Raw genomic sequence first — 11,835 nt, forward strand, 5'->3', positions numbered from 1 at the left:
AAAAATACCGGCATTTGATCCTTTTTGTATCCAGATCTAGAAAAAAATAGTATTTGTATGGTTTGTTCAATTTATTGTGATATGTGATGGTCCCGCTGCTGCAGCATCTATGGCAGGTTTGTGTGGCTCACAACTGGATGCTTCCATTCACATGATGGGTGTCAACTGTATGTTTATTGATATCCAGTTCTATCAAATATACTGTATACAATTTTCTAACTAAAAAATAACACATCAGGTTATTTATTTGCAAGGAAATAAATATAAAAAGATACAAAACTGAAGTAAACAAGCAGAGGAGACAATGGAAATCCCAGTTGTCTATTTTGGGTCCTCCCATGTGGTTTAATAAAGATGATTATGAGTTATTAAAGGCCATATTTGTTTTCATATCTTGTACAGGCAGGTAGTAGAGTAGAGGATGTAGAGTAGGTGTATCTTAGATTGATGGGAGCCATGACACAAGCCACACCCTACAGTATAGTACACACCATGCTCTATATATATATATATATATATATATATATATATATATATATATATATATATATATATATATACTGGTTTCATTTGTGTTGCTGAAATAATAGTTGAAATTGATAAAATGGGACTATTTCTTTTGTAGAAACAGTTCCAGTTGAAACTCTGAGTCTTGAGACATGTCTGAGAAGATGCATGCTGAGCTCAGTTCATAAATAGCCTTACCACTTCCTCATATGGCACATTTTGCAAAATGGAGCTTGTCGTACTTCTCTGTGCCGTTTCTCTGCTGCATTCATGTGAAGCACAAGGTAAGAAATGTATTTTAATCATATTCCCTGTTGTTGATTGACTTTGTCTGTTTTCAAAGTCAAAGTTTTTTAACTGTAGCACTTTTTCAGCAATAGAAGTTGGAGGTCATTTTTGAATTATATAACATTGAGAAATGTATACAGATCTTAGAGATGTGCAAATAGTCAATTATTTCAACAGTGATGCTAATAAAATGTAAAACTAAAACTTTAATTGAGATATATTCAGCTAAACAGTTATGTCAGTTATTACCCCATTCCTTAACCTTGGGTCACAAACAAAATGAGTTGTTAAGGCCCTCAACAATGTGATTCATTCGGTAAAATAAAAATAATAATGTGTTTTCCAGAGGGCCTCCTCCAGCTGGTGGATGTCGGCGCTCAGGCCCTAATAATTGTGTGTTTCTCTCTTATTTAGAAAGTAAAATACAGTGCTACATTTAATTAAAATGTGCGTCATTCATTCTTGTAAGGCCTTACAGTAATACTGTATGCTGAGACAGAATGATCATTTTCAGTTATCAGCCAGACAACAATTCTATTTCTGTATTTTAATATTATGTGTATTTTGATGAAGAGGTGGATCCAGACACATATTTAGAAATATTGTAAATCCCTTTTGAGTTATTTAAGTGACAAGTGTGAAGTATTTGTACATTCTTGGCAGAGGAACACCATTTAAGTCCTTTCTAGTTCTAGTTTTTTAAATTGTCTAAGTTTTGCTTTGAATTTCAACTAATCTGTAACCTTTACAATCTGTGGAACTTTTAAAAGGTGGTTTGAGATGAATTATAGCCAAAAGTTTTAAAGGTGTAAATGAAAATAAAAATAAAGACTGAGTAAAGTTTTACTCGGGTTAGTTTCAGTTTCTCTACTCAAGAAAGCTGTGTATTGAGACAGAGCCTATACAAGGCATTTTAAAAGACATCCCCATCCAACCCCTGACAAACCATTAAAGCTCTTACTTGATCATCCACGTGTTAGAAATAAAGTAGGAAAGGGGTCGATTTCAGTCATACAATGACCAAATAACCATATATTGTGTGATTTTGATTGTGTGTCTACTGTTTTACAGAGTCCAGTGCTGTGACTCCTGTGTTTGTGAAGAAGGGAGAAGATGTCCTTCTGAATGTCACAATAGCTGATGATCCTGAAGAAGATCCTGTTTTCTGGAGATTCAATAAAACAGTTAATTTAGTACGATTTTTACCTGGTAGAGAACCAAAAGTCTCTGATGAGTACTCTTTGAGGATTGAGTTGCTTGAGAAATACTCTGTGAAACTGAAGAATCTAGAAGAGGCAGACAGTGGAGTTTATACTGCAGTAGTGTCTGGGGATACAGATAAACAAATAACTGGATACAAGATCACAGTTCAAGGTGAGTTTGTAAACATTTCAGACACTGATGGAGAGTTTCTGCTGCCATGTTTCTAAAACCTCTCCACCTGCCTCTCCCCCCTCAGATCCAGTGTCTCCAGTTAATCTGTCAGTGGACTCTGTGTCCAGCAGCTCAGACTGGTGTAACCTGACAGTGAGCTGCAGAGCACAGGACTCTCACATTAACAGCACCTTTAGATGTCTCAACCACACCTGCAGTCAGGAGGGAGGAGAGAGACCACAGGTCACACCTTCTGATGTTGATCTCCATGTCTACCTGTCCACTGGCTCCATCATCTGTAACCATAGCAACCAGGTCAGCTGGACCAAGGACATCAAAATAATTAAACATTTCTGCCCCCGACATGCTGGTAAGACTGAAAGACTAAACCACAAACAGCTGATAATAGCCTAATGAACAGTTTGAAATTTAGACTTAGCACATGAAAAGCATAACAACTTAGAGCATAAAAACACACAAACACAGTTTTATTTCAACACAAACCTATATATAAGTTCTGAACATGACTAAACCACCTTGCAGGGTGAAATACAAACACAACTAATGTACAGAAATGTTATGTAACCCTTTTTAAATGGTTTCAAAACAGTATCCTGACTAAACTTTGACATAAACCAGACTGTGATCCACTCAGCATCCTCTGATCTCAACTATTAGTCAAATAATTCATAATTTCTGCTTTTTTAATGAAAAAAGTGACAAAAACATTTAAAAAAGTGACAAAAGCATAGAAAAAAGGAAAAAGCAACAAAAAAAAGTTCATTTTCAATTTGACCCGGAACGACAACAGGTTCATGGTCGACAGGAAGACAACACAAGGGTTGAAGGAACATTAAATGACGATAATATTAAAAAAAAATCAAATGTGTTACTGTGTTTGGCATGGAATGTGCCATCTGCCTCTATAAGTGTATTATTAAGCACAGAACATATGGGACAGCCCTTGATTGTGAGTGTTTGAATTAGCACAACTATATACCTGTTAAACTGAAGAACAAATAAACAATGCATCAACATCATGCTGTTTAACAGTCTGTAGAACTTAACTGCACTTTAATGTGCATGTATTTTGAATTGTTGGAATTAAACTACAAAGTACACAAAGATATCTTAACTGATTTGTTGCGTCCAGTCCTGTTGTCCTGCTGAGTCACAGTGTGGATCTGTTGAGTGACTTTTGTAATGTTGTGTTCCAGGTCCAGAGAGTGTCTCTGCTGGTCTCTCTGTGTGCCTGCTGAACACAGCCTTGTTCTCCGTCAGTCTGATCATCATGTGGTTGCAAACAATGTAAGATTTAAAAAATATTTGTACAAAATCTGGGAAAAATGTATTTCAACTCATTTGTAAAGCTTAAATGATACTTTCAATCGAATTTTGCATTTTATCTCCTTTACATTTATATTGTTATCATTAAGAGCAAAGATACAAGAAATAGCCTTGATATAATCCTGAATGTTATTAACAATGTTGTAACAATATACTGTTATGCATGTTTATATGTACAGTATGTTATTATATTTGTTCATCTTTGGGTGACTGCAGTTTCTGCTACATGCACCATTATCTGAGATTCATTAACGGTATACTCATATTATATTTTGTGGTGATTTTGTGAATTCATGGAAAGAGCCACTGACTTCCACCCCCCTGGTATATTGTGAGTTTTTCAGCAAGGAATCCATCAGTACTACTGTATTGTTATAGGAAACACGCTGAATGTAAAACAAAATAGGAATATTTAATGACACAATAAAAATATTTATGAACTGAACTTGAAGGAATACTTCACTGAAAAGCCATCTTTTGAGCATTACGTAGCTTTAAAGGCTTCCTTTGTTACTTTTGGTTGGGTTTCTGATAATTGTGTTACAGTTTCCTTGTGCAGAGTGGTTATTGTGTAAAGAGGCCTGTGCAGGTTCCCCTTTCTTCAGCAAACAATGTCTGTATTCAGTGGGAACATACAAGTAGTTTACCAGTTTATCACAGGTCTCTTTAGTTTTCCACACTGAGTCATCTGATAATGTAAGAGGTGTTAACCATAGAGCTATGAAGAGGAAGTGGTTATTGTTGCAGTGCAGTGAGCCACCAAGAAGACACACAGTATAAACTACACTATTATGTAGTTTTTATGCAGTGTACTCAATTTTGATGTTTTTTACTTCTTTTGTTCCTCATCTTTTTGTCCTTTCAAATGACATGGAGAACATTATCCTGAAGCTAACTCCAGGGGAAACTTGCAAAACTATTTCCTCCTAAGTTGATTAAAAAGACATAAATATAGCGCTACTATTTATTTAAATTACCCAAAGTAGACTGCATTACTCTTCACTGACTTCAATGTTTAAATCTGCTTTCTTGATGATGGATTGAATTTAATCTCTTCAGTTTTTCTCAACAGATCTCGAGCCTTATATCAGAGCTTAGAGAGGAACTTCCAATAGGGAAGTTCATGAACATGGTAACATTCTGACAGTTTTTGTGGTTTTGACAGGAAAACTGTGACAAAGGTTTAACCCTGTGGTGTGTCTGTTAGAGCAAAACACAACACCCACACCATTACATCGTGCAGTCAGGCAGGATAACTGGACAGAGACTCCGTCATGTCTATCTTTGTGATACTGGGACTGCTGGTCTGCATAGAGGCACAAGGTAATAATAAATTTAATTTATATAGCTCTTTTCAAAGAAGATGGAGAGGAACTCAGAGGTGCGGATCTCTTGGGGGAGGGAGTTCCAGAGCCTGGGAGCTGCTCTGGAGAAGGCTCTGTCCCCAAAACTGCAGAGGTTGGACTTTTGGATACAGAGGAGACCAGCTGAGGTGGATCTAAGGGACCATGAGGGTTGGTACAGGGAGAGGAGGTCAGTGAGGTATGCGGGGGACAGATGGTGGAGCGTTTTGTAGGTGAGGACCAGGATTTTGTAGGTGATCCGGTGGGAGATAGGAAGCCAGTGGAGTTGTTTTAGGACTGGAGTGATGTGGTGCCAGGATTTGGAGCGGGTGATGAGTCGGGCGGCTGAGTTCTGGACCAGTTGGAGTCGGTTGATGTTGGTAGAGCTGATGCCGAAGGTAGGATCAGAACACTGTCTAATAACATCTGATTAACAGATACAGCAATGATACAGCAGGCTTCTTTATGAACTGAGCACCACTACGTTGCTTCAGATTTCATTTTATGATTACCGATACACATGTCAGGAGTGAATTGAATTAGCTTTCTTTTGTTTGTATAACCAAACAAATGAATAAATGGTCACATATCTAAGTAGAGGGGCTGATTTCTAAGAATTTATGTAAAGTGAGTAAAGTGATTTCATTCCAATAAATATTTCCTGATTCTTTGTGTAGATTAAAAAAAATCAGTTACCAGTTTAAGACTTCAAACATTTAAAGGTTAGGGATTGGGTTTAGTTTCCCCTCTATCCTGGGCCAGCTGTTTCAAAAGTTAATATTTTTAGCGGTCGTATTGTAGTCATTTGGAATAGAATGGTGAAGCATTTGTTTTATTACACATATGTTCACAGAATGTATTTTTGATGATAATGATAATCCGATACAGTATGTCATACATGAAGTACATAAATGTAGAGTATTGACTGAATGACTTTATAATATGTGGTATTTTGATCGTATGGTGTGTCTACTGTTTACAGAGCCCAGTGCTGTGACTCCTGTGTTTGTGCAGAAAGGAGAGGATGTTCTTCTGAATGTCACAATAGCTGATGTTCCTAAAGAAGATTCTGTTATCTGGAAATTCAATAAAACAGTTAATTTAGTAAGATTTTTATCTGGGAACCTCGGAACAAAAGTCTCTGATGATTACTCTGGAAGGATTGAGTTGCTTGAGAAATTCTCTGTGAAATTGAAGAATCTACAAGAGGCAGACGGTGGAGTTTATACTGTATTAGTGTCTGGGAATAAAGAAAAATAAATAACTGGATATAAGATCACAGTTCAAGGTGAGTTTGTAAACATTTCAGACACTGATGGAGAGTTTCTGCTGCCATGTTTCTAAAACCTCTCCCCCTGCCTCTTGTGGTGTCTTAAATAGTAATGCTGTGATGCTGTATGAAGAGGAATCCGCCGACACTGATCTTGATTATAAAAAGGTTTATTACAAGCAAAGATTCAGCATCAATTTTACAGACCCATGGATATCTGGAGAGACGACCGACCCAATCTTCAAATTTTGTCGCTCTGACTTTCCTTTGTGTGAGCAACATATATATCCTATGCATTGTATGACCTAAAGTGGGAGGGTGTATGTGTGAGTATATGAACTGGCCAATCGAAGCCTGTTATCTGGCACAACTCCAAAAAAGGTCTCTTCTGTCTTGGGGGGACCCCTACTCATGTTAACATTTTCCAGATGTTCTCAGTACATGTAGAGTAAAGTTCATAGGACTCCCTTATAACAAACCTTTAAGCAAAGTTTATAGAAAGTTATAGAATGGTCATATACTACACTCTCCCCCCTCAGATCCAGTGTCTCCAGTTAATCTCACAGTGGACTCTGTGTCTAACAGCTCAGACTGGTGTAACCTGACAGTGAGCTGCAGAGCACAGGACTCTCACATTAACAGCACCTTTAGATGTGACACCCACACCTGCAGTCAGGAGGGAGGAGAGAGATCACAGGTCACACCCTCTGCTGCTGATCTCCATGTCTACCTGTCCAGTGGCTTCATCATGTGTAACCATAGCAACCAGGTCAGCTGGAAAAAGGACATGAAAACAATAAAAAATGTCTGCCCCCGACATGCTGGTAAGACTGAAAGACTAAACTACAAACAGCTGATGAACAGTTTGAAATTAGACCTAGAGCATAAAAACAAAAAAGGCCTCCTGCACACTGCCTGCGTGGTGTGAGCGTGGCGTTTCTTTTGCATAGCGGCTGCGTAGCGTTTTCTATGTCTTTGCACACTAGAAACGTGACTGATGCGGTGCTGCTGCTGCTACCCTTGTCTGTATACATGTATGTTTCCCATTGATAAAATGAAATTTTAAATGTAGGCGTCGGTTCTATTTCTAGCATGCACACGTTTTTGGCACGGCTCGAGCTGTGCGTGTCACGCTCGCGTGAGTGTGTCAGCTGCGTGGCGTGTCAGCTGCGTGGCGTGTCCATTTATATTTCGGCTCCCATGTTAACAGGTTAGAACTTACACACTGCCTGCATGACACACACGTCGGAGGCCAAAAAATAACATGGATGTATGGGTGTACATTGTATGGAACCCATAGAGCTTTCTTTGCAGGTAAAATTAATGATTACTTTCATTCAATTTTGGGTGTTTAATTTAATTTACAGCATTTAAAAAAAAAGTTTAAAAGGTTTCAAAACAGTATCCTGACTAAACTTTGACATAAACCAAACTGTGATCCACTGTGCATCCTCTGAGCTCAACTATTAGTCAAAATAATTCATATTTAAAAAATAATTAACAATTAATTAATTAATTAATTAATTAAAAAAGCATTCATTTTCAATTTGACCCGGAACGACAACAGGTTCATGGTCGACGGGAAGACAACACAAGGGTTGAAGGAACATTAAATGGCGATAATATATATAAAAAAAATAATAATAAATAAATGTTACTGTGTTTGGCATAGAATGGGCCATCTGCCTCTATAAGTGTATTAGTAAGCACAGAACACATGGGACAGCCCTTGATTGTGAGTGTTTGAATTAGCACAACTACATACCTGTTAAACTGAAAAACAAATAAACAATGCATCAACATCATGCTGTTTAACAGTCTGTAGAACTTAACTGCACTTTACTGTGCATGTATTTTGAATTGTAGGAATTAAACTACAAAGTACACAAAGATATCTTAACTGATTTGTTGCGTCCAGTCCTGTTCCCCTGCAGAGTCACAGTGTGGATCTGTTGTGTGAGTTTTGTAATGTTGTGTTCCAGGTCCAGAGAGTGTCTCTGCTGGTCTCTCTGTGTGCCTGCTGAAGACAGCCGTGTTCTCCGTCAGTCTGATCATCATGGTGGCTGCTGTCATCACAGCAGCCATCATTTTATGAGAGTCCCTGTTTTGTTTGTATTGTTTGTTGATGTCATGCTGTTCCACTGATTGACAGTAGGTGGCAGTAACACACCAGGAAATGCACCAACAAAGGAGAGGAGGTAGAAGGCTGCAAGCCAGATAACGTGGATGCAAACAATGTAAGATTTTTGTACAAAATCTGCGAACAATGTATTTCAACTCATTTGCAAAGCTTAAATGATACTTTAAATGCAAGTTTGCAAATATAACTTCATGTAAATATTGTTTCTTTCCAAGAAAACTCCACAGGGCACCTTTTTCGCAAATGCTTATGATTCCTAATTATCCATTGATTATACCCAATAATCACTGTGCTCACTTTGTAAATAAAATTATTGTACAGAGATGTTCCAAAAATATTTTAGGAGCATGTAATCTCCTTAACAAAAAATAACATTTATATTTATATGATCAAGAGCAAAGATACTAGTCTGGATATCGCCAGACCAAGCTCAATCTTCTTCAAAGTCTGGGGAGTCTGCTCTGTATTTTCTCTGCACAAGAGGCGTGATCAACGGGCATAGTTCAAATGACTCTGTACGTAATTGGATAGTCCTTCAACCAATCAGACCAACGATCCGGGTGACGTAGCAGCAACAGCAGCATCAACGGGTTGCTGCCATGGAGTGCTGCACTTCGGTGGCCAGCTTGTTGAATGTAAACAAAAAGCTGCTTGGTCGCTTCTCTATCGTCATCGTGTTAAACCCGCCAATAGCACGGCAGGTGGATAAGCCAGTTTGTGATTGGTTCCCACAAATTTGTAACGGAAGCAGGATAGATAAACGTACAGGTTTCCAGCCTGAGCTGCAGGGAGAAATCAAATTGCCGGCAGATCAGGCTGGGTTTACCCAGTCTACTAAGATGTAACCCTGAATGTTATTAACAATGTTCTAACCATATATATATGCGTATGTTTATATGTACAGTATGTTATTATATTTGTTCATCTTTGGGTGAATGCAGTATCCGAGATTCATTAAAGCTATACTCATCTTATATTTTGTGGTGATTTTGTGAATTCATGGAGAGATCCCGGCCACTGACTCCAACAAAGTGTCATGGGTTGGTGTTGTATCTTATTTTGGTAGTCTGTTTCTGTTCTGTATTTTGCTTAGTTTCCTGTTTTATTTTGATAATCTGTTCTCTGTCTTGTCTTGTCTTGCTATATGTTTTCCCGCTCTTGTGATTACCTGATGTTTTCCACCTGTTTCCCAGCCCTTGTGTCACCTGCCTCTTGTTTCCTCGTTACCCTGTGTATTTAGTCTTTGTCTTCCCCTTGCCTTTTGTCGGATCATTGTTTTGTGTTGCGTGCTTTTTGTTTGGTGTATCCTGTCGTGAATTGTCTCGCCTCGTGGGTCGTACTCCTAGTAAGTGTTTTTGTTCCACAATAAACCTCTTTAACTGCATTTGGGTCGTCTACTTTCGACGCAGCCCATGACACAAAGGAGAGGAGGTGGAAGGCTGCCAGCCAGAAAACATAGATGTAAGATTTTAAATATGTGTACAAAATCTGGAAAAATACAAATCCCAACACATTTGTAAAGCTTCAATGGTTTTTACAATGCAATTTGGAGAATATAACATCATGTAAATATTGTTTCTTTCCAAGAAAACTTATTACCTTTAATAAAAATGCTGATTATTCTTAATTATTCATTGATTATACCCAATAATCACTCTGCTTACTTTGTAAATAAAATTATTGTGCAGAGATGATCAAGACCAAATAAACAAGAAATAGCCATGATGTAACACTCAATGTTCTTTTCAAGGTTGTAAAAAAGTTTGCATGTGTATGTTTATACACAGATGTTGCATATTAACAGTTTCTACTACATGCAGACTTATTCAAGCTATACTCATCCTATATGTTTTATACATTTTTGTGAATTAATGAAAAGATAACGGTCACCGACCTTTTCCCCCTCTGGTATACTGAGTTTTTCAACAAGGAATCCATCAGTGCTACTGTATTGTTATAGGAAACACACTTTACATATTGAATGTAAAACAAAATATGACCTGACATGGCTCAATTAAAAACAATCATTAACTGAATTTGAAGGAATACTTCAAAAATCTATCTTTTGAGCTTAAGAAGCTTGAAAATGGAAGATTGGATTTTCAGTTGAGAACTGTACCCAGTCTCACGCCAGTTCATGAAATGGTCTTATTATTTAATCTATTGATTCGTGTACACAGACACGTTTGTCTTTTTTTTCGCGGTGGTGAGCACGAATTTTAATCTAATGTATTTCAATGGAAAGCATGTTTCGTGATCACAGCACGACTATGGTAGCGAGTAGTTTGAAAAGCTGAAAATCCGCACAGAGAGGTTGGTTGGGGTGGTGGATGGGTCAAACAACATAGGACTTTCATTTGTGTCCCGCGTGTGACGATTCATTTCCCCGTTGTTCTTTTCCTAAACACAACCGTCCCGTTGTTGTCGCGCGTCCCCCAGAGACCACGGATCGTGTCCCTGCATGTGACGTGTCCTTTCCCCGTTCTTCTTTTCCTAAACCCAACCTCTGTATAGATGCTTCCCATTACGTGCTGAGCACCACGAAAAAAACTAGATGAACGTGTCCGTGTACACGAATCAATAGATTAAAAATAACGTGATCATTTTACGAACTGCCATGACCGTGTTGGAACAAGACAAGAACAAAATAGAGAAATGATAGGTATCCAGGGGTTGCCATACATACATATTATTAAAAACAATCCTATCAGGATTATTTTGTGGTTGGTATCCTATCATTTACTGGCTTCACCTCTGTGAGTTGATTCTGAAAGCAGTTACGAGCTCGGAAAACAAAGTGACACGAAGCAGGGTTTAGTTCACAATGTTCTTAAGGTTTATTGAGACACAAGAATATATACATTTTCTAACAATCACTTAGATGAGTTTTTATTATGGTTATTTTAGCGCGTTTGTAATAATACATACGTGCAAGCATGCAAGCACACACGCAGGCTTGATAAAACCACAAATAGCGCGCGCGCACACACACACACACACACACACACACACACACAAACACACACACACAAATATTAACCAAACAACACTCAATCAGTAACTACTCATTGACTAACCATTCGTTCCTCATTCATTCCTCAGTAACTATGTACATTTTTGTGTACCTTATTGTAAAGTGTTTACAATAAGGTAATAATAATAAGCCATCTTTCCATACCAGAGCAGGTCACATGAACTTAAACATCGAAAGCTTGGGCAACACTTAAATAAAAACTGTAAATTGCTGCCAGTGCAATATGTAGAACACCATGCTGATTACTTGTTTAAGGACCTGGCAGGTTTATACAATTCAATTCAATTTTATTTATAGTATCAAATCATAACAAGAGTTATCTCAAGACACTTTACAGATGTAGGTCTAGACCACACTATCATTTATAAAGCCCCAACAATTCAAGTAGTTCCCCCAAGAGCAAGCATTCAGTGCCACAGTGGCGAGGAAAAACTCCCTTTTAGGAAGAAACCTCAGTAATGAGAAAAACTTCTTTTAGGAAGAAACCTCGGCCAGACCCAGGCTCTTGGTAGGCGGTGTCTGACGATGCCGG

The 11,835-nt window shown here is 38.0% G+C and overlaps 2 protein-coding genes across 5 annotated transcripts in view; both read left to right on the top strand.

Annotated features, from left to right (window-relative positions):
- Window positions 1-8,375, top strand: part of LOC116048867 — a 36,487-nt gene extending 28,112 nt beyond the window's left edge. Inside the window, exon 4 of the mRNA XM_031298151.2 lies at window positions 8,282-8,375. The gene's annotated coding sequence lies outside the window, so the exon portion shown is untranslated. The remainder of the gene's footprint in view (window positions 1-8,281) is intronic.
- Window positions 666-8,375, top strand: LOC116048857. 4 transcript variants are annotated; one of them, XM_036005012.1, is made up of 4 exons: window positions 666-791; window positions 1,867-2,169; window positions 2,255-2,539; window positions 8,118-8,375. In XM_036005012.1, the coding sequence occupies exons 1-4, from the start codon at window positions 734-736 to the stop codon at window positions 8,222-8,224; spliced, it is 753 nt and encodes a 250-aa protein (XP_035860905.1). In that variant the 5' UTR covers window positions 666-733; the 3' UTR covers window positions 8,225-8,375. The 4 variants fall into 4 exon arrangements, with proteins under 4 accessions (XP_035860905.1, XP_035860904.1, XP_035860907.1 ...); XM_036005011.1 differs by lacking the exon at window positions 2,255-2,539 and adding an exon at window positions 6,669-6,953 and having other exon boundaries at window positions 8,112-8,375; XM_036005014.1 differs by lacking the exon at window positions 8,118-8,375 and adding an exon at window positions 3,393-3,784.
- Window positions 8,376-11,835: the final 3,460 nt, after the last annotated feature.

The sequence above is a fragment of the Sander lucioperca genome, chromosome 9 (assembly GCF_008315115.2).
Source record: "Sander lucioperca isolate FBNREF2018 chromosome 9, SLUC_FBN_1.2, whole genome shotgun sequence".
NCBI classification, from domain to species: Eukaryota; Metazoa; Chordata; class Actinopteri; order Perciformes; family Percidae; genus Sander; species Sander lucioperca.